Source organism: Phlebotomus papatasi, chromosome 1 (assembly GCF_024763615.1).
Source record: "Phlebotomus papatasi isolate M1 chromosome 1, Ppap_2.1, whole genome shotgun sequence".
In the NCBI taxonomy this organism is placed as follows: Eukaryota; Metazoa; Arthropoda; class Insecta; order Diptera; family Psychodidae; genus Phlebotomus; species Phlebotomus papatasi.
In genome coordinates, this window is record NC_077222.1 from 46,521,886 (window position 1) to 46,545,991 (window position 24,106).

A 24,106-nucleotide genomic window follows, 5' to 3' on the forward strand; every position below is an offset into this window, starting at 1 on the left:
ATACAACAATTCTTTGATATAGTTGAAGTTCAACAAATGAACACTTGGGGCGATCTGGTCGAAAAAACGAGTTAAGAAACAAAAAACCTCGCTTATCTCGGCTTCTGAGTAATCGATAAAATCATGTTCTATGGGAAAATTATAGAGAACTTTCTGGTCTATGTTTCACCCATATATCACTTTTCTGCCAGTCCATCCAAATCCTTGATATTTTGGTTTTAATACAAAATTTGTATAATTTCACGAATTTGATTCAAGATAACTGAATGCTGTCCCCCAACTTCAGCTCTAAATCGAATATGCATACATTCCGAGTTAGCTCACATTAAGAATCTCACCTACATAAGCCGGTTAGGATTATCTGTCCCTTTATGCTTTATTATGATAAGCAATCCTAAATTTAAATCTACTTGCCATAAGGCGTTACTATACATTTGATCATTAAAGATTTTATGAGATTCACAAATATGATATTTATCTTTAATTCACTTAATATTTATAATTTGATCCATTTATTGATAAAAAGGTTGTTTCAACTTGCAAAAATAGTAGGTTCATAATAAAAATCACATTAATCCCATTAACTCAATAAAAAAATACTAAAGACCAATATTAAAAAAAAAATGATCAAACCTTGAAAATATGAAGGGATTCAAAGAAACAAACCACATATTTACACGCAATATGAATCGCATTAAAAGTTTAATTGTTAAGTGTGATACCAATGCTACATTATTGGCTACACCCTTAATTTATTTAGGCGAAAATCAATTAACTTTATACATAATGCCAACATGAAATTTTTATAGTAAGAGTTGCTAAATATACATCAAAAGATGTTCAATTGTACAGTAGTTTATTTATGGACTGCGCCGAAATTCCTATATCCATACATTATGTAATACATTATGTAATGATTCTAAATAGATGAATCCCACATTGCAATACATAAATATTATATATAAATAAAAAATTCAAATGTATCTATATAGACCCCAATTTTCTTTCAGTTTCCCTTTTTTACCTTTAATCCTTACATTACCCTCGTCTGCCTGCATACTTTCTACAACATTATATACCTCGACATCGCCATTTATTATACCCACCTCCCCTCAAACATCACTATACATTGCAGGCCAGTTTAAGATATAAAAATAAATTAAATAGATACCATTTTTTTATTGGGTGAGATTAAACACCACGGAGGAAATTCTTAATATCGCTTTTATAGCAAAAAATTTAAGTTACACACAAACCATAATATAATATAAAACGAGTAATTTTAAAAGCTAGAGATAATCTTTAAGGATTTAATTTGATTTATAAGGTGTAAATCACTTGTATAATTATATTAAACCTCGCAATCCATTGATGTAATAATTTTTATTGTTTTTCCGGTTTTATTTTTCATCTTTTCAATAGCAAAAGATTTTGGATTTTATAGTTTCAATCGATAAAATATGAAGTTTTATATACTAAGTCAAATAGACATGTAGAATATACAACTGAGCTATACCTATATAATATGAGCACGTGGTATTCTGATGTTGTAAAATCATTTTATATGTATGGGAAAATGCCTATGCGATGTACGATCCCGAGCTTCGTAATGACTAAATTTTTCCTATGTTTCTCGATAAATGTGACTTCGCAATATATATTTTAAAAACCAAAAATGAAAAAAAAATCGAACGACGCGTTTTCGAGCTATCACAAAAAAACATGATTTTGAAGGGGTAGGGCAATGGTGGAGGAGAAAATAGAGGCATGTTAATGGTCCCAAGGTCATCTTATCGGGAGAACCCAGAAAATCCCTAGTCTCTATCTCTAACCGTTTGGCCCTTAGGCGTAATAACGGCCAGACATACAGACGCACAGATGAACAGTGTGATGTCAAAAAACTCGAAACTTCAGAATTAAAAAAAATTCTACCAAAATACTACCCCAAAATGAGTCCAAAAATATATATGTAAAAAATTGAGAGATTATACTGCTCTTATTGTGGAATTCGAGCAGTAAAAAGAAATTAAACTAGAGAAAATATGTGAATAATGAAATTAGAAATTAAGTTACGAGAATCTATTAAATTGAATAAAAATGGGGTGCAAAGCTTTGCGAAATGTATTCCCCAAAACTTTCGCATCATTTACCTATAATATAATTCTTTAAAGGATAATATTCAAGGAAAAAAGCGTAGTTTTCACGAGTTCACATGATTTTCGAAGAATTAGGGAAGACGTGGGGGAGAATTAAGGTGTAATATTAATGATCTTCGGTTGACCTATTTTTTATGAGTCCCCCAAAGGTCCCAAGTCGCTATTTCTAAGTGTTATTCTTCTATATCTAATAGCGGAGAGATGGATGAACGAACAATTGGACAGACAACCCACAGATGGATATTCAGATAAACAGCATGATATCATTTCTCAGTAAAAATGTTATTCACGAAATTATGTTTAAAAAAAAAGTGGTCCCCGGAAAATTGACAATGCTGTTACGGTGGAGCATAGGGAGTAAAAAAAAAACGGAGTTCAATTAATAAGAAACTATTTAATTAAATTAATGCATTTAAAAGTCAATGAGAAATCAGTTTTCAAAAAAAAAAAACTGAATATTGCTACTTTTATAACGTAAAGTCACGGAAAGAAAAGTGCTCGTTGGATGTAATCCAAATTCGCAATGTATGACTTCATAGAGCAGAATTTTACCTCGTTTATCCCAATTCCTTTCACATTATATATATATGTATGTATGTGTGTGTGCGTGTGTGTGTGCATGTGTGAAAGCAGAGGTTGATACCTCACATTTTATCGTTAAAGAATTTCTTCTCTGGTGTCAACAACAATAAATTCGATAGGGACGTGGTTTAAATCCGTGATCGATAGAAATAATATGAAAAAGGAGTTTCACAAAAAAGAAAACATGATACGCAAGTAACAGAATTCAATAAGACTTACACTTCCATCATGCTTTAAGAAAAGCTAGGATTTTCCTTTATTATCCCACACTATAACGATCGCTTTTATATATTCTCTATAGACATAGACAGACAGTAGGGGTAATATATTTTAATTCAACGTAAGAAGCATATATAAACTTATATATCTTATAGCTAAAAAGGTCTTTTTCTTCATTTTCGTAACTTACCGCAACCATGTCCTCAATAGCTGCAACATTTTTCGATCCCAGCATTACCATTCCCATTGCAATTCCTGCTGCTTCTCCAGTTATAGCATCATCTTGATACAAATTAAATTTCAATTGCTCGTACACATCGTGCCTGTGGGTTCCCATCGCTGCCAATCCTAATCCAAGACATCCTCCGTGACGTACATTCTGAAAATGTGTGTAGATGTGAAATTTCAATTCCCGTTTTACAATAAAAAAAATATCGTTACAGCAAAATTTTTCGTTTATCTGTTTAGTGCGAGTTTAAGTATTTATTTTCCGCCATCCTTTAATTCAACCGACAGTATTTTTACAAGCCCTGAATAAACTAAACACAGCAATACAACAACACATTTCAAATTTTCAACTCTTTGAGTCAGGAGCCTCATACAGAGAAATCAACAATCTGACACGGAAAATTAAAGAGTTTTCATTCTACTAGACTAGACTACTAGAGAGAGAGAAAGCAGTTTGAAATTAGAGACCTGCATATCCGACCCGCACCCGACCCGACCCGCGGGTACCCGCGAAAATTTGCGGGTCGGGCGGGTTTTATCAATAAAATCTGCGGGTCGGGCGGGTCACGGATAATTATCTAGAAATTTTCGGGTATTGTTTAAAAAATTATCCGACCATTTTTTTGTGGAAATAATCAAATATAATTGTTATATTATTTTGCCAAAGTTTGACAAAACGAACCGACAGAAAACATGCTCTTTTCCAGATTTTCCTCAAATCTTTGAATATCTTACAAATTCGAGAAAAGAATCACATATAGCATTACATATCCTCTGTACAGAAATATTCTCCTTGCAAAACGAGATAAAATCTCTGGAGGTTCTCATAAAGCCATTATGCTTTGAACTTGTTAAAAAATTCTTGATAACGGTGCGTTATTCGACCCTAAGTATCAATTCGAATTCAATACATTAGGATCTTCAGTGGCCCTAACTCTTATTTCAAGGAAAATATTTTTGTTAAAAGGATTGTTGTCATACTTTTTACCTTTTTGTTCAACTAAATGATATTTAAGGATTTGTGGGAAAAATATGAAAAATCATAGGGAGAATGAAATGATAGAGATAAGATTTGTTTTGGGAAATTATTCCTTGGGTCCTTCTCTAAAAACTAATCTTTGGCACCAAAAACTTACGATGTACCGTTATGAAAAAAGAAAGCAAGTTTCGTAAAATAATTCTACAGATTTCTTAAGAACCTCCACCTCAAGATATCACAGAAAATTGGCGTAATGGACTATAAGTTTCTTCTGGAGATATGTTTAAGATCAGAGGGGCAATTCAGGAAAGTTCCAGACAAAATTGTTACTGGTTATTGTCTGTTTTCTGTGAAGCGAATTTTGCCATCCATGGTGTACAAGGTTTTGGGTCTTGTACCTGCTGGAATTCTTCAACTCGAGACCGGGGGTACGTCTTTTTTTCTAAAATCTTATGAAAAAAATATTTATTTGCATTATTTTATTAAAATAAAGATGCCTAGGCATAACATTTTTAAGAAATTAGTGAGTTCTAAAATTTTATAAGCGTTCTGAAAAAATAGCTTTTGGGAAAGTTCAGAAATAAAGGAATTAAGGAACTATAAGTTTGAGATTTTCTTTATTGGTTTACATACGATTTATTTCGGATCAACTTTTTCGCCAAGTCTCTTCTACAATGATCTAATCTAAAGGGTGAAATATACATTTGTCCATAATGAACTTCCCTGAAATTCCTATGAAAGTCCAGTAGGAGAATTCTGTAATTTTCGTGGCATTGTCACGCGTGAGTTCGAAACCTGACAATGTCATTCGAGCTTTATTTGTCATATCATATGAGTTCGAAAATGCAATTCATTGAATTTTAATTAAATCCCTTTACTTGACGATTTTATGAAAATACAGTACATCTTGGTTGATTTGTTCAACAAAATTCATTGTCATTTGAATTGCCAGAAATCTCAAATACGTGACTTCTGACATTGCCACGTAAGCTAAAATGGCAATGTCACGGCTACAGAATCGCATTTTCGAAAAAGCTCTCCTAAGATTCGAACCCAATTTCTCATATGGCATTGCCAGAGCGTTACAGAATTCCCCTCCAGGTCTCCAGTTCGATTCTGGGTGGTGACAGGAATTTTTCCTATCTCCATTGAGTGAGAAAAAACTGGATGATTTTTGAGTATCGCTTGCTCTAATTGACGATTTTCTGTACATAAATACAATTAACATTAAACTGAAGTTCGTAAAATTCTCACAAAAAGCATAACTTTATATTGTCAGGAAAAACCATTTTCTTTATGGGCAACTAGTGTTTCAATCGCCTTTAAAGAGTAAAATTATCGAAATTATTACTCTGAGAAGCCGAGCGCACCCTTAGAAAAGATAGGCAGTAGAAAATTGGAAACGCTTTTCTCAAAACCATTTTTCTCAGATTTTCTCCAGCGATCAAGAAAAAAGTAATTACCAGCTAAAGTTTTCTTTAAAAACATTTGGAACGTTTTCTTGAATAATTCTTAATGCATAAAAATGAATAAAAATATAGACATTCTTAAAAGTACTATTTTATGGACATCTTGATTATTATTGTGAACACTTTGCTTGTAATTTTGGACAGCTGATGTTTCGTGATAGGACGTCCATTCTCTGCCACTTGTTTTCCATTAATTTCTTTTCATAATAGGGGAAAGGCTCATAATTTTGTCCAGTTTCTTATTTTGGACACTTTGAGGATAAAATTGGGCACTAAAAATAAATTGATTAAAATTATGGTTTTTTATTCCAATATTTGATGAATAATGAATTCTATCTAAATATTTGTTCTTTTTGTAAGATTTTTACACTAAATACGTTAAATTTTGAATATGATTTGAGTTGAAATTGCTTTGTTGAAAATTCAGTATGAGCAATTGTTTACGAGAAATATGACAGAACTTCTTGTTTACATCAGTCTTATTTAGCTGTGGTAAAGTACTAACAATGTTTCTTCGTTTTTTTTTAGTGATATTATTGAATATTCATTGAAAATTGTGTTGATTCACGTTAGTGGTGATTTGTACATTTGATCTGAAGTGAGATTTGCCTTGTGAATTAGATTTTTCGTGTGAAAAATGGGAAATTTTTTAAGACATTCACCAGTGAGGTGATACTCCTTATTTTGGACAGGTGTTTTTCTCACGAATTTTCGTGAAGTTTCATCTTTTGTGATGACTAGGTTGGACAAATGCCTGGAAAAACAAGGGAGCATGATCTCTACGAACGAGATGTAGCGAGAAAAACCTTGAAAGTCTCCCGGAAAGGCCAGGGAATGAGCGAATCCGCACGTACTTGGAGTACCGAAGTCAACTCACTTTAATGAATGATATGGAAAGTTTCCGGGCTTCTTGTGACATTCTAAGTTTGCCTTACATGAACAGGAAGAGGTCTTAGTAGGATTGGTTCATGAAATGAAGAACAATGGGCATCCTATTGAGGCGGATTAGCTGCCCAAATTTACAGCCAAGTTGGCCAAATTAATAAACAAGTTGTGCAAAATAAGAGTCAAATTCACCTCTACATATCAATTCATTTTTAAACGTATTAAAACTAATTTTAGTAAAAATAAGACGATAAATAGCATGCTAAGTCTCTAAACAACCCTTCTGAAAAGAGAGTAATAAAAAAAGTAAATTAGTATTGAAAATATCGCACTTCAAACTTGGAACATCGATGCTTATAAGCAGACTGTCCAAAATTATGAGCCCTTACCCTACTGCACGAAAAGTCATGAAAATCTTCAAATAGTGCTTCCTTTAATATCCTTTTAAAACTCTACAAAATCAAAAATTTCATGAAAATTTTGTAATTATCATCACTAAAAATATTGTATTGGAACTCTACAAAGTTATAGAATTTTTCGCTGACATTTCCAATATATTATATTACCATTTTTTTAAGCAAAACCCTTTTGAATAGAAGGGAATAGAAAAACCACAATTAGGGGAAACTGGGGTACCACCAAACACTGCGATTTTTAAATCGCATATTCGAGTTCAGTCAGAGTATAAGACCTATAGGTATTTATAGGCTCTATAGGGATGCTTGTCCACTGAAGAAATGGTCGAGATAATCCAAGTAGTTTAGAACTAATAAATTAGTGTTTGGTGGTATCCCGTGTTTGGTGGTGCCCCAGTTTCCCCTACTCATATATAACATATTTCATTAGAATGAAAATTATTTACTGGTAGGGTAAATTAAGCTAATTCAAAACCTGCTCCAAATGGAAATTTTTCGCTACTCCAAATGGAAACGTTACTGTTTTCACTATAAATATATAATAGTAATAAATTATTATATTTATATATTTTCTATATCACAGTTTCATATTTTAGTTAATTTTGCTCCAAATAAAGCAAAAATCTATTCATATTCACAAATTTTAATTTGTTAATTTCTCAGAAAAATGAAAAGTGTACCTTTTCACCATCGCATTTTTCATTGATCGACCATGTTTTCCAATGAAAAACACAATGAGGTGACTGTTGTTTATTTGTTTTCTTTAACATTTAATGTCACATTTTTGGCTAATTTTAGTTAAATTAGGTGCTAATCTTTATTGTTAACGGTACGTGAAGTTTCCAAATGAAATAATTACCTATTTCGTGAACAAAAAGGGTTTTTCTGAAGTGTCTGCAAATGCTTCAATAGGAAACCCCGGAAATATGATTTTTTTTGGAGAGATTTTCTTATTATTTTAGATGGGAAAGGAGAAAAGACCAGGAATAAGAACAAATCCTGCACTCAGGAGCAACTGAACAAGGTTTTGAAAGCCTTTCATCGCGGTTTCACTTACACTGCTTGTCTCCAATTAGAAACTTTCCCTTGTCTCCATTTGGATTAATATGTTTCCAATAGAAGGAATCTACGCTCGCGTATTTTTTGTGTTTAAGAAGTTTTCAAATTACATCTAAAGAATTTTCACTAAACAGTAACATTCTAGATTAGTAAAGGAGCAAATTTATGTAAATTCTCTTCAGAAAAAAATTGAACTTAATGTGTTGAATCTTCTGTCAAAGTTAAAGCGTCTGAAAATGGTTTTGAATTAGGACATTTACCCTATCGTGAGAAAAATGACTTAAATTTTTAGACTATTTATTTTGTCCCTATTATCCATAAAGATAAAAAATTGTTTATTATTTTCTTTCTTATTGATGATTTTCGGTCAGAAAAAAAAAGCATCTCGTTCTTAAAAAAGTTATCTTCAGGTTTTTTATTTTTGTTAAAATGAAATTTTATATATTACTGAGTAAATTGAATCGTTTTATTGTCCAAATAGTCCAAATAATTTGTTAATCGTGTTAATGAAACAAAAATACCGTATTACTGTTTTTCGGGTTAATAAGTAAAAAGACGGGTAAATTTACATTTCTTGCGGGTCGGGTCGGGTACGGGTATTAATTTTTGTATTGCGGGTCGGGCCGGGTCGGATAGCACTAAATTTCAACGGGTCGGGTCGGGTACAGATCAAATTCACTGCGGGTGCGGGTTGGAAAAAACCCTAAAACCCGACCCGTGCAGGTCTCTATTTGAAATACCGTCGTTGCGGGTGACTTTGCACTCGGGGGGTGACTTTGCACTCTGCTGTTCGTGAGACTTTGAACAATTCTAGCACTTATTGATAGTCTTCGCCGATCCGGTCTACCATGTCAAAGTATATAGGGATATGTTAAGTACCAAGTAAGGTACAATGATCCTCAAAAGGATTCTTGTGGTTTCAGTAATAGTCAATGAAATGCTAATATAGGTATTTTGTCAAAAAACGGCTCCGTGAAAAAGTTATCTGAAGGTGCAATTCCGAAATCGATTTCAGAGTAGTAAATTGCCCAAATCTATTCTAAATTTATCTGGCTAGAATAATCCACTTCGATTTTGTTGATTATTTTTATTAAAATATTTTTTTTCCCTATTATCTTTCTAAGAACGCATGATTTATGTTATAAAATTGCATGTAATGGTCTTTCTAAAGCTTTATTATAAAAGTATTTGGCTAAAAATTATCCAATTTTTTGATAATTTAAGATAAAGTGACCGAGATCTACAAGATGGTGTGGTCGCCATCTTGGTTTGACGTTTCTGTCTGCCATTTTGAATAACTGTCAAAACCTAAAACTGGTCCGATTGAGCTGAAATTTTAGTATGTTCTAGCTGATGTCAAAACCTTTTCAGAACATATATAACATCCGACCTAGGTCAAGCGATTGCCTGGATACAGGAGCTCCAAGTTCAAAATTTTGACATTTTCATGAATACAGAACTACGGAGAGCTTCTTTTATCGAAATCATCACAAAAAAGACAGTACTATCGTTAGGCGATGAGATCTTAATAACAAACAAAAAGAAAAGTAATGTTTTTCTTTATAACAGTATATTATTTGAAGATCTGAAAAACTGTTTTTGCATTTTTTGAAAAAATAAAAAAAATAATAAATGCACTTTTCATTTGTTTTTTTTTAATTATGTAAGAGTAAATAAATATATAAAATAAAAGCCTCAACCATTTTTAATGGTTACTGAGGCATTTCATTTAAATTTTAAAATTAAGGATTAGTAAATAAAGATCGCCAAAATATGATGATTTCAAAATTTTAAAATTTGAGCCCCTGTATCTAGGTAAATACTTGACGTAGACTGGGACATAGATACGTTCTGAAAAGGTCTTGACATCAGCTACAACATACTAAAATTTCAACTCAATCGGACCAGTTTTAGGTTTTGACAGTTATTCAAAATGGCGGACAGAAACGTCAAATAAAGATGGCGATCATGTCATCTTGTAGATCTCGTGCATCTTACCCTTAGATGTAAAGATCTTCGTTGTCGTTTATTATCAGAAATTGTTGATTTTTTAGTATTTATTAAAAAGTGCAAAGTCACCCGCACCTTATCCCCAGTGCAAGCCTTTTTTCTTGATTTTTTTAAACATAGTAAAATTTTATAAAATTAATGCTAGTGGCACAAAATCCATTCATTAACAACTGAATACAAATAATTTTACTCAAAAACCCCCCTCTCTTCACTTTAACTATCCACTTTTAGAGAGCAAAGTTGAAAAATAGCGAAAAAACGTGCAAAGTCACCCGCAACGACGGTACATTCATCAGTTGATCAGATTTGAATATTTCAATTTTTCCCCAAAGCAAGACTTCTATTAAATATTAGGAGTAGGGGAGACCGGGGAGGTTTGGGACAGGAGTAGTGTGGGACAAGGCGATTTTTTCAATTAATTTTTGAAATAAATGGGATTTAACCATTACTGCATCGTAGACAATATTAAGATGTATCTTGACTAAAAGAATGGATATCCTCAGTTTTATTGTTTTAATTCTATGAACATTTTTTTAAAAATTTAAAAAAATCGTATATTTTGACGTCTCAGTTTTCCTCTTTGTATTTTATATCAGCGATATATAATCAAAACTTTTTTATCTCATTAGGTAGGAGTGTAATCTGGGAACATATTTTTATAAAAGTTTCAGAGATTATATGCTCTTGTTTTTTATATAAAGGTTTAAAATACCAAAACTACACGTGGGGATGTTTGGGACACCTGAAAGGGGATGAATGGGACGTTGATTTTCGACAAGATTGTAGGTGGTATGCATTTGTTTATTGTTAAAATGAAGAGTAATGTCCAGTTTCTACTGGAAATCTCCCTCCTCTTGTGCAAACTTTACCAGTGGAGCAGATTTCTCTAACTACAGGGACAATTAAACCATCAATGTCTTGAGAATCAATAATTCCTTCTCAGAGGATATTCGATCTTTGACCAATCTAGTTAAAAACTATTTTTTTCGAAAATTTCTCGAACAAGTTCTCCAGAAAAGGCAAGGCGAGAGCTAATTCAGAGAAATAATGAGAAAACAGGTACAATGCAGTTGTCGTAAAATCAAACAGGAATCCATCAATGAGTTCGAAACTAAGAGTTGCAAGAAAATCTACTCGCCTGAGGAATTTGATAATCATGATTGCAATATTTAGAATAAAAAAAAGAAAAGAAAGGTAGATGGAAAACAAGAAGAAAATACTTTAAATAACTGATTGACAATAAATGACTCTACTGCACAAATAAAATTGATAATAATTTCTAAGAGTAAATAAAAGATGAAACATTTTTATTTCTGTCAGAAATATTTTTAATTTGGTATTTAAAATTAATTACGTGTTTCAGTAATACAAATTATGCGAGAAAAAACGCGTTCCAAACATCCCCTTTTGCGTCCCATACTGCCCCACATCGGGGAGGTTTGGGACAAAACGTCAAGTAAAATGTTTTATCTTCTCCAAGAAAACTCAGTTGTTTTCCAAGTTCTATCGAGTACTTTCTATAAAGTCAATACCCATAAGTATCCTATAGACCGCATAAATACACTATCGTGGTTTTTTGGAATAGTGTCTCAAAGTCAAAACATGAAAAAGTATCCCAAACCTCCCCGGTCTCCCCTAGTATCTGCTTTCATAAATGACACATATTTTTTCTTGAGGAGTCCACTGCTACAGATTGGGAGTGTTTCAACTGTTTTAACCAACTTACAAAATAAAAAGAGACAAATGACAAAAATTACATAAAATTTGAATGTCGATATTGCAAAAAAAAGCGAATCAGTTCTTTTTCGTGTCAGAGAATATCTTAAAAAAAATAAACTCCAGGAATCATTATTGTGGAGCTCAGAATGATTTTACTGTAAAGGTTTTATTAGCGGGTTGAACTTTATTTATATTTTCTTAATTAAAAGGTCAACATTCTTTGATTTTTTATCTGGCTCTTTCGCAAGGCTTACAGTCTAATTATAATTTATAGTTGATTATAATTTACCTCCAGGTAAAATGAATAAGCAATTCTTTCGAAAAAAAAACATTCGTGTACACTACAAATTTTGATATTGTAATTCGTTCGTCACATGGACATTGTGGTCAAAAGCATGTTCCAAAAGAAAAATTGTATTATCTCGGCTAGCGAGCAACCGATAAGACCATTTTTGGAGCAAAATTATAGAGGAGATTTTGGTCCATATTCCACTATCACCTTTCTGTCAGTTCATTGACATCCTAGATATTTTGATTCAAGGGCGTGCCCAGGATTTCGGTTAGGGGGAGGGGCTAAATCTCAAAATTTGTTGGCGAGGGGGGGGGTACATAATTTTTATTTTGAAAAAAAAACGTAAAAAAATAAAATGGGATAATAAAGCAGGTCCCCTACTTTTCAGCATAGATTAGCCTATGCTTAATTTGTAGGTATTGGTAAGGAACAATCGTAAGTGTTCCTCGGACCAGTACACTCTCTCCCATATTATTGGCTAAAAATAAAATAATTTTTAGAAATTATTCGCTACTTTTTAGCAAATTACTACAGTAAGTAAGACATTCCTTTTAGTTCATATTTAATCTATAGAACCAACTATCCGAGAAACGTTTGATTAAGTCCCTTCCGATCCGCAGAACACGATGCATTTTTACAATTACACGTATCTTTATTAATTTCTGATAATAAATGCGCAAATTTAGATATAGTAAAACGAATCACTAATATACCAATTGTCATATACAAAAACATCAAAATGTTTTGGAACTTATATATTTTTCTTAAATTTAATATGGAGGTCTTAACATTTCGTTTCGTGATACCCTTCAAGGCAAAAAGGACTATCATATAGAATTAATGATATGCTTCTGAAAATTTCCAGCTTTGACATTTTTATTTAACGAAAATTGACTTAAGGGGTTACGACTTCGAGGGTCAAGAAGACTAAAAACAGATTTTTTTTCCAAATTTCTGTTCTATCATAATAAAAAAAATTAATTCAAGCTCTTAGGCATAAAAATAACAAGATTTAAATTATATTTTCTGGATTTTAATTTAAAAATTTTCAAAATTCAGCCATTGTGCTATATTTTCTGATATCAAAAACGTAAATATTTCCTGTTAGGTAATGAATTAAACTAGTCCTTGAACGAAGGATTTTATGTTTACTTGATCATAACTTATTCTCTAATCTAAGACGAAACGTGGTGTAAAATCTGTAAAATACTTCAAAAATGCTATTCTTGTAGAATAGTCTTCAAAAAATTCAAATATCATTTTTTTCAAAAATCCTTTGTTCAAGGACGTGACCCCAATAGGGAGAAGCGGTTAAAAATGATAATGCTGATGATCATCAAGTACTGGTTTAACTGATTAGTTAACAGGAAATATTTGGCTTTTGGATTTCAGATGAACTTATTTCAAGAAATATTGTCCATCGAAAACTTTTTTTTTTTTTCAAAAAGGTCTCCGAATTCCAAAAGTCAGATCTCTACAACTGAATTTTTAAAAGAAAATTTCAGAACATATACTTTAAATGTTGTACTTTTATATTCCTAAGAGCTCGAATTAACCCTTTAACGACGAGACAGTTTTCGCTGACCGAAAATCAGCAATAAAGTTGAAACTGATAAACAAAACTTGTGATACGTCTTATATCTGGCCTTCGAAAAGCCAATAGAATCTGATTTGGCGTTTTTTTGTGTCTCTATGAACGATAGGGACAAAAATAGCTCAAAAATTTAAGTAATTTTTCTGACGATACCAATGACAGATTTTCACTCTAAAGAAAAATATTATGTTTGAGTATTGTAGTATCTTGTTCTAAAACGGTTTTGCTTAAAAAAAATTGGAAGTATAAAAAATAATTAAAATCAATTTTCACTATAAGAATTTAAAAATTCGTGTCATTTTTTAGCTTAAAAATTTACTATTATTGCAAATAGTTGGAGACTTGCAAAAAATATCCTAGATTCCTTCAAACTTCTACTTTGCAATTACGTATAAACATAAGTAAAAAATAACTTTAGGTTGTCACGAAAAATTATACTCTTTATGGGACACCGGTGTTCCTATCGTCCTTAAAGGGTTAAATAAACTTTTTATTCCGATGTAAAAATATTAGAGAAAATTATGCTGTTTTTAGTATATTTTGACCCACGTCTCCCCTTCTTAAAGGGTCACATGGATCATGCAGCCTAAAAACAGCATGTTTCCTTTCTTTTTTGTCAACGTGATATAATTAATTCAATATAAGCTCTTAAGTATGTAAAAATACAACAGTTGAGCTGCATTTTTTTAAATTTTCATTAATAACTTTAAAAGTTTAGCTCTTGTAACTTGGTACGTAATTTTTGGAAGTGTCTTTTTGAAATTAAATTTACTTTTCGGTAGTCGCGATTACTCAGTGTAGATTAATCTAACGTAAAAAAAAATTATTTCCTATTAGAAGATGAATTAAACTAACTTGAACCATGGATTTTTTGTTGCTTTGATAACGATTTATTTTTTAAGACAAAACGTGGTGCAAAATACGCCGAGAATCGTATTTTTGTATTAAATTATCAAATAGGTGTGATTATGAAAGAATCACACCTAAAAAAGACCTAATTTTGTTTTTTTTTAAATCCTCAAGTTTAAGAACGGGTTTAACTCATCTGCTAACAGGGAATAATTGGTTTTTCTGAGATCAGATGAATCTACTCTAGTAATCGTTAGGTATTAACGAAAAATAAGTTTTTTCAATAAACGTTTCCGACAATCAGGTCCTAACGGCCGAATTTTTATTTTTTTTTTTAAATAAACATGTCAAAAATATAGTTTATATGTTATGCTTTTATATGCTTAGGAGCTTGAATTAAATAAAATTTTTATTATGTTCAGAAGAAACTAGCTTACTTTTCAATAACAGTATATGGTAAATTGTTGGTGCTAAAAGCGATCTTTAGAGAACTCAATGACGACTTTTATAAAACAAATTCTAACCCTATGCTATTACTTTCTCCATGGCTTTTTAAATTTTCGTTATAAATCCTTAAATATCCTTTAATTCTGTAAAAAAAAAACATTACGTGATAACTTCCTCCTTTTCGAAAAATATAATATATTACTGAAATTATGTTATAAAAAGAAAGTAAAAATAATTACTAAATATTTGCCCATTTTTACACTTCTTTTAAATTTTTGAATGTAGTGCAGTGGGGGCAACAGCCTTGCTCTGCCCCCTCCCCTCCCCGATTGGGCTTTTAATTGTTTTTTTAGCTCATTTTTGTATTGACAAACGAGCAGTAAAACACTAAATTTGAAAAGTGACTAAATTTACAACTTTTAAAAGAAGTAGAATTTTCATTAAAGTTTCGATCTTTATGGATCGAAAAATTAAGCCCATTTTTGGAAAGATTTGTTTTTTTTTTTACTGAACAAAATTATTAATTTTTGCTGACCAAATATATATTTTTTTACTTTTCATTTGTTTTTGTCTTCTTTGAAGCTTCTAGGGGGGGGGGCAGCTGCCCCCCTGCCCCTAGCTGGGTACGCCCATGTTTTGATTTAAATAAAAACTTTGCATTTTTTCTGAAATTTGATTCCAAATTGCTGTATAGTATATCTCTTATCTTTAGTTCCAAATCGAATTTGCATGCAATTCGAGTTTACTCACGTTAAGAATCTCACATACTATAAGATGATCTAGGATTATCTCTAGTTTTAGATTCATCGACTAAATTTGGAAAGGTTTTTAATACGTACCTCATTTTTGGCATCTTTCAACTGTTGCAGGAGATAATCAATTATGTTTTCTCCATGGTTTGCGTGAATTAAGCCCAAAGCATACAAGCCACCACCTTCTGAATATCCAGAACTCGGACCAGCTTCTTTGGGCAAATAACTCTGCATTAACGCAAGAGACTCTTGTTCATGACCCCTATGTATAACTCCAAGAGAAGCTGTGGCAGTTAATTTAGCCCAGTTTGTTGCACGAGCCAACCACTCCAGATTGTCCCTAAAAATAGTCAATATGTATATATTCAATAATTAATTGCCAAATTTTCTCAGATATATTCGAGTCAGTTATTCATCTAAACGCCTCAACATGTTTTCACCACGCAGTCTCTGTTAAATATATGGTATATAATATGCAAACATAATGTTCATATATGGCTTGAAAAAAACTGCATTTGAATAATATATTCCTATTTTTAGAAGAAGAAAACTTTCTGCACCAAAGTACAACAAAACTTCAATAATATTATGCCAAGTTACTTAAACATAAACAAAAGTAAATATTTTTAATATTAGTTTAAAATGCATATTTGTATTTATTTGAGATTAATAAAAACTTTCTGAATAATAAATTGACAAAAAAAACAGACTTAAAAATAAAGAATAAATTAGAAAATCAAAAAAAGTAGAGCAGAACATAGATGAGAAATGATCGTAAAAAAAGAATAAGATATAGATATTTACACCTTCTTAAATACCTTTTTTATTTAGATATTTATACCTACTCAAAAGATAAAAAATACCGAGGTTTAATTCTTAAAGATTTTTTTCGGTTTACATATCGCACTTCCGTTATTTCAGTGGCACTTTTAGCATTTGGGTGTTTTGAGAAAGAAGGCCTCAAACAATTGTAAATTTCAGTTACACACTGAGGTCATTTTAGACTTAGAAATGTCATTTGCTGAACACATTACCAAATTTTAAAAAAATCCAAATGAAAAGATAAACTATTTTATAAAACGTATATACAAAGAATTTTTAGAGTTTTGAGAGAAAAAGTTGAATATTTAGAAGGAAAAGCTGTTGTTTTTGCGCAAAGTGCTTTAGAAAACTTTTAGATAAAACCAAAATTTTGATATTTTAAAAATTACTCGAAATGAATTTCAGTTTATGACAATAAATGAAAGTGATTCTATTTTTTTGGCATTGAATAAATGAGCAGTAAAAAGTTACAATTGATCAGTAACAAAAAAAACTTTGAAACAGTGATATTATCGTCCAAATTTTGGCAAAGGGAAAATAAATGGCTTTTCACTCTATATAATATTTTAAATGTTAAATATATAAATTAGTCCCATTTTTGTAAATATTTAAGTTTTTACTGACCATAATTTGATATTTTACTGCTCATTTTTAATTTTTTACTGCCCATTTAGAATTTTTTACTGACCGTTTGTTTTTTGCCTTTTTTTTGTCCAAGCAGAACATCAGTATTGACGCATTCTGAGTAAAAATACAGACATTTTGTGGCCAGTACTGTACTTTGTCGACTTAAAGCAATTATTTAAACATTTCTAAATTAAAATATAATTCTGAACTTTAATACATGCGTACTGATATGTTTTGATATGATTTTAACACATCTGATGAAATAGCCCTATATTCTAGACGCTAAAGGTGATGTTACCCCTTAAATTTAAATAAATTTAAATCTTCAAGTCACACAAGTTTCCTATTATTTTTTTTTCTGGATTAAGAATCTGTACTTAAATTATAAAAGGCCGTAGAGGGAAGGACAGCTTTAAATTGGGATACTTCAGAAATTGGACTAATTATCACTTAATTTGTATAATTTTTTTACTTCATTAATTTAATTACCTCAAGAATTGATCACTTGTTGTGCCACTGTGCATAAAAGCATTAGCTATAACGGTAGCTGTATGACATATTGATACACGGACAGCTTCTTTTGTGGCCCGCAATATCTGCAAATCAGCATGATTGCTGCGTATCAGGAATTGCAATTGTAAATCAATGGATATCTCGCCAGAGAGAATATTAATAAGTTTCTCAATATTAGATTGATGTTGCTTTTCTGTCTCATTCAAAGTATCTAGACTTCTCTCAATAGTAACATCCCCATCATCATCAGTACGAGATTCACTCTTCTCCTCCGTAGTGCTGGCCGTTGGTGGATTGAGACCTTGTGGTTTGAAATTTGATGGTAACGCACTTGGAATTGGTGCAGTTGTCTTGAGAGCTTGAAGTACTTCTCCCAAAAATTGCTGCGTTGCCGATTCATACAAATCAAAGGCTATCTGATAAGCCATCAGTACATTCTGCCCACCTTCTGTTGATAGAAAGATAATCCAACTTTAAAAAAAAATTTTAAGAAAACTATCAATCTAAAGCGGCATTCATACTAGAGGTGTAATCCAGTTACTGAATGACTTAAAATTTTAAATAAAACCAATTCTATCTGTTTTCATTTCTAATAGGTCATTTGCCTTTAAAAATCCATTCCTAAGTCAAAATTTACCAAAAAAAAAAAGTTGAATGATAAGAATTTAGAGAAGTTAAGCCATATGGCTAGGCCTTATGCCCTAGGCACATTTACAATTACAGTTTGCAGTTTCTGACTAATCCGTCTCTTGGCTAAGGCCGAGAAACAGCTCAGTTAGGGGAAAACTGATCGTTTCTTGGCTTAAGTCGTAAGTATTCTAGAGAATTAGGTCTCAAGCCCGTATAATATTTACCTTTAGTCAATTTATCCAAAATCTCTGCAACTGCTAGAGGATCTTCCAAAAATATCAAGCACTGACACATGCTAACATAGTCTGGAACGCCAAGATTGCGATAGAGCTCTACAAGAGCTCGCAAAACAGTGTTTCGGAAAGCACGATTCTGAATAAGACTCATAGCAACTTGAAAAGCATACGAAAGCATTCCGGGAATATCGTCAGATTGCATAATTGATGATTTGAAAATGTCCATACGACGTGTCTCTAGGGCAATACCCAAAGCCTGACGATACTGTCCATCATCCAAGCAGCGTTGAATCATCCGGTTGACGATTGCTTCGAGACGAGAATCAATTGGTTTTGCCTCCGTAGGATTCTCAATCAAAGCAACACGCTGCTGGATGTAAAAATCAATGCATTTGGCCACTATCGTGTCCACATATTCATTGCGAGAGTTAACATCGAAAAGTCCACCAGCACCCAATGCATAGGTCAGAGCATCCTCGAAAGAACCCAAGTGGTAGTAAACTTTGGATGCTACCAGTGCAGCCAAGTCATGCTGGACGAAACCCTTATCTTCGTGCAGGATTTCGCTGAAAAAAAAAATAAAACACATAATTTAAAGTTTCTAAAATTTCCAAAAACTAACTCACATCTTCTCAATGGCTTCAGAGATTTCCGGCCAAAACTCATCAACAATCACGTCTAATTTTTTTAGAGCAAAAACTTTTAGCTCAAACATTGGCTCATCGAGGAGCGATATAATACCAGCTGTAAATAAAGAATGTCCCAAATACAGAATAATATAGAATTGAAATATTAATAATGTTTACTATCATTTCTAACCTCAAAATATATCATCATGACTCAACAAATAATACAATTATAGAAATACCACATTTTACTCACCGGCTGAAGTAATATTCATCTCTACGCCCTTATCAAGATATTATTTCAATTCAAAAGTATTAGCAAATGAATTTCAATAATTTCAATTAAAAACAAATTCTACACTCGCGACAGCTCAGTGAGATTTATTCACAAAACTGAAGAGAAAGAGCAAGCTACGTACACAGGGTCATTCGTCATACGCACACGACGGAAAATGTATTTCGAAAAATTCGAATTTCCACTGAATCCGAGAGAACATAATAGATAGCGCTGAAAACACAAAGTGGAACTTTCAAATTCCATGGGCAGTACCCGCCCCTACAAAAACTTTAACCCATTCAGTCAATGTACCAGAAATACTTGAGATAGAATGTTCATATTTTGGGATTAGTTTCCTACAGATTAATAGATGATTTTTTTGAAAAGAAATAAATTTTATCTATTACAGGGGCGTGGGGATTCGCCCTCAAACACACGTCTTAACGGTCACTGAATTTAAATTCTGTGCATTAATTCATTACAATTACAAACTCTATTGCTTTAGATAGAGTAACTGTCCAAGAAAACAAATTGGCAACCAGAATTCAAATCAGGAAAGAGAAAAGACGCCAATTTTAATAAATTCAACGGGATGTCGTATTTTCCGTCCGCCATTTTGAGCAAAAATTTAGCATGACCTTCCCCGAAGCAAGAAAACAATAACAAAATGTATTTTCATCTCTGTCGGACTATTTCTCCCAAGTAACTGAAGAATTAAAGTTAACTAAAAATCCATTCCCGACAGCAATTCGAGTATCAGTTGCCCAGGAATAAATCATCTAAAATTACTCAATTTGCGTATGGTGTATAATACCATGGTAAGGAATGAGTTAAAGAAGAGAAGAAGAAGAAAAGGGCAGTATTAAAAGTCCCAATTTAGAATAAAAAAAATTAGCAAGGAGTCAATAAAAGCAGATTGTGAATTCAAATTTTCTTAGTCTTAAACATTATTTGATTTTAATCCTTTGAGGAACAGTAGTCCACGACACGACCCACTGCTCCTCATGATGACCCTGTATGACCTGAATTTGTTAACACAATTTTTTTTTTTCTAATAGAAAAACTTTAGCTATTTGGTATCACACTGATCCTAAAATGCTTTACCCTTTGAATACGAGTGGGTCACAAATCGAAAACCCAGAGAATTTTTTTTCTGGATTCTAAAGTAATTTTATCTTTTGTGTGGTCACCGATGACGAATTTGTCCTAGTAAAGCATAGAAAATACAAAAAATAAACAGTTCAAGTTTTCTTTTTTCTTTTTAGTTCCAATTGAATTTTCTACTTTAACTAGATAATATAATCACACTTTTATAATTAGAAGTGATCTCAATTAAACAAACTTAAATACAATTTCAATATACAGCTAAAATCTATTAACAACTATATAACTATTACATCGGAAAAAGGGGTCCCGGTCAAAATCCCGAAAGCCAAAATCCCGAATGCCAAAATCTCGAACTCCAAAATCCCGAAAGCCAAAATCCCGAAAGCCAAAATCCCGAATTCTTAAAAGTGTTATAGCTACTCCCACGATTGTATCCGCGCTTGCTGGAGGCAAAGGGAAATCTTCTGTGTCTTGGGAAATTATTCTAAACATTTTCCTCTATATAATTTCATTCCTATCAGGATTTTGAACATTCGGGATTTTGGCTTTCGGGATTTTGGCTTTCGGGATTTTGGCCTTTTCGGGATTTTGGCGTTCGGGATTTTGGCTGCCACCGCGGAAAAAGAACGTAGTGCAATTTAGTTTTTCCTAATAAAAGTATTAAAAACTATGAAATATGAATCATTTAAAAAATCCATTTAATCATTGAAATCAGAGGAATTGAAAAATAGTTGTTTCTGTGTACAGTGTGTACACATTGATATATTTTTTATATAAATTTGTTATATGATATGTAAAATAAATTAATTGAATTCCTTGATGTAAAACAATAAACTTAATTGGATTTCTTTAGAATAAAAAAATTTACACGTATATTAAGACTTTAATTACTTTGGATTATCACCATAATAAAACCGAGGATTGATAATAAAACAACTAAAACAAAAATTTTACTCGCAATGGTGGACAACAAGCAAAAAATTGCTGTAGTCAGTCTATAACTGGATGTCTAACTCATCCATAGATATAATTCACGTGAAATCTTTATTTTTTATTACTCCAAAAGATAAAGCAACACATGTCTTCTTACAGTTGTTAAAGTCTATATTTTTTTTCTTATTTTACCTATACGTTACGTTGATAAAAAAGTAACCAGATGATGAGCTACAGTTCTTTGCCTTGGAGAGCCAAGACTATTTCTTCAAAATTCTTTCCCTTGGTCTCGGGTAGGTAAAAATATACAAATACAAATTCGAAAATGCACCAACCGGTAAAGCACCACATGGGAGTGTACATTCCGCAAACATCCGCAAAAAGCAAAAAGAAATTTACAATAAAGAATGTAAGGACCCAGTAGAACATCAAGAAGCTGGTACATACAACTCCTCGTAGTTTTGGTGGTAGCACTTCAGCAGAAACGCTAAATGGTATTGCAACAATTCCAATAGCTGCCAGTGTCATTTGACCGGAAAATGCAGCTATTGAGAGCCATCCTAATGATGTCATATCTACACCCGCAGAACGTAGGAAGAACAGGATACCCATAATACTAAGGCAAAGCGCTGATCCCAAACTAGACAGAATAAGAATAGTCCGACGTCCCCATCTTTCAACGAACACAATGGCTAAATTACTGCCTATGAGCTCGAATATTCCTATAATAACTGCACCCAAATTTGCATCCCAACTTGATCCAGATTCTCTCAGGACACTAGCGGTATAGTTATCAAGAGGCAAAACTCCACAAACACTGCGACCAGATATCAAAACAAGGCTTATGATAATTGCCTTGCGTGTTGTGAAAGGTTCTGAAAATATAATTGTTTAAAATATTTTAATATGCAGTAAACAATACAGTGTATGAATCTCTGCAGTCAATCTTATTGAATAATAATATATTTAAAAAAAAATCCTACTTGAAACCTAATATCATATTGGTCGTAATATTTCAAGAGGAAAAATATATTCACCCAACTTTATAGTGAAACGAGGGAAACTCATGAAAATATTTTTAAATATTTAAGGATCAAATCGATCAAATACTTTAAAAAATACTCATATAAAATAATTTTCAATTCTTTGCAAAATATTTTCTTTTAATTTTTTTTTTAAATAAAAGTAGATTTCAGGATCTTTTATGTCATATTAAAATGCACCCTTTTGAATTTAATTATTCATAATAAAGCAACTAGCTATACTTTCTATTATTTATTCGTATATTTGTATTTTATTGTTCTAATTTTATATTTTATTATTATTTTTATTTTCGAAATTGTCAACTAATATTGTTTTATTTATAGTAACAAAACGTATTTCACTTTTGGAAGCTTTTAAGTGGTTTATGTGGTGGATTAAAAAACAACATTATATTTTAATTCACTCTAATTTTTTCCCCACATATAATATAAAAAATATTTAAATCTGGCTCTTGAGCATATAAAAGAACAATTTTTATAAACTATATTTCCTAAAGTTTTCATTCATTTTAAAATTTCAGCTGTTGGGTTTGAACTTGATTTTCCTACTACTAAGAAAACTACTTTCCGGTAGTCACGACGATCATTCAAAGTAGATCCAGCAGAAATTAAAAATACAAATTATTTCTAGTCTAGTTAGCAGATAACTTAAACTCTGTACGAAGAATTAAAAAAAAATAATCTTGGATTCTCAAATATAATATTAGACATATTTTACTCCATGTTTCGTCTAGTAAAGTTGTGATCAAGGAAACATAAAATTCTTCGTTCAAGAAAAGAGCTTAATTGTTGCATTTTTACTTGCCTCGTAGCTTGAATTAATTTTTTTACGTTGAAAAAAAAATTAGAGAAAACATGCTGTTTTTTAGTTTTCTGACCCACGTAAGAATGCTTAAGCTTAACTCTTTTGCATCAGGGCTGGCTCCTTCAGATAATTTTTAAAGTGGTGGCAAAGCATCCCATGCTATGCGAGATGTTCGAAATCGTAAGTGAGATACTTTTCCCTCAAAAGTGTTTTCGGATGTTTTACTGGTTATTTATACGTTCACAGCCAATTTAAACCGATTCATAAAACTCAATGATCGGCTAGAGAAAGGAGTAATGAAATTGATTTTCGGACCAAAAAATTACGTATCGATTCATAACCGGTTTACGACCGGTTTGTAACATTGTTCGAAATACCTTAAGAGTAATATAATTGAACTGACTGGAACCGGTTCAGGATGAGCCTAATCAGGAACTCCAAGACCTTTCCTATGAACCCAAACATGATATCACAGTCGGATGAAAAACACGCTAGGATCTTTGCGACCTCTGACCTTGAAAACCGTTATTAGGGATCATTCAATGGTATTTACATATATCCACGTCTCCATTCCACTCTATTCTAAGTCGACTTAGAATTATATTACTACGACAGATATGTTGTTCTTAGGACCGAGATTTACAATTGGTAAAAAACTTTATGGTCATCCGACGTCCGGGTAATTAAATATCACAGAATTCGAATTCTGTGTTAAATATTCAAGTTTTTCGAAAAAAAATTGCACGGGCGGCAGGAAATTGCGAATTTCAAATGGCTCTCCTGAAAAGTTGCTATTCTGAAACAGAATAGTATGGAATGGAACCATCGATA

General features: G+C 32.0%; 1 protein-coding gene across 1 annotated transcript in view; it reads right to left on the reverse strand.

The window, feature by feature from the left end:
- Positions 1–19,554, reverse strand: part of LOC129799439 (26S proteasome non-ATPase regulatory subunit 1) — a 104,743-nt gene extending 85,189 nt beyond the window's left edge. Inside the window, 6 exon segments of the mRNA XM_055843297.1 lie at positions 3,148–3,336; positions 15,744–15,996; positions 17,595–18,066; positions 18,473–19,050; positions 19,111–19,228; positions 19,367–19,554. Coding sequence (XP_055699272.1) covers positions 3,148–3,336; positions 15,744–15,996; positions 17,595–18,066; positions 18,473–19,050; positions 19,111–19,228; positions 19,367–19,385 — 1,629 coding nt within the window. The 5' untranslated portion in view covers positions 19,386–19,554.
- Positions 19,555–24,106: the final 4,552 nt, after the last annotated feature.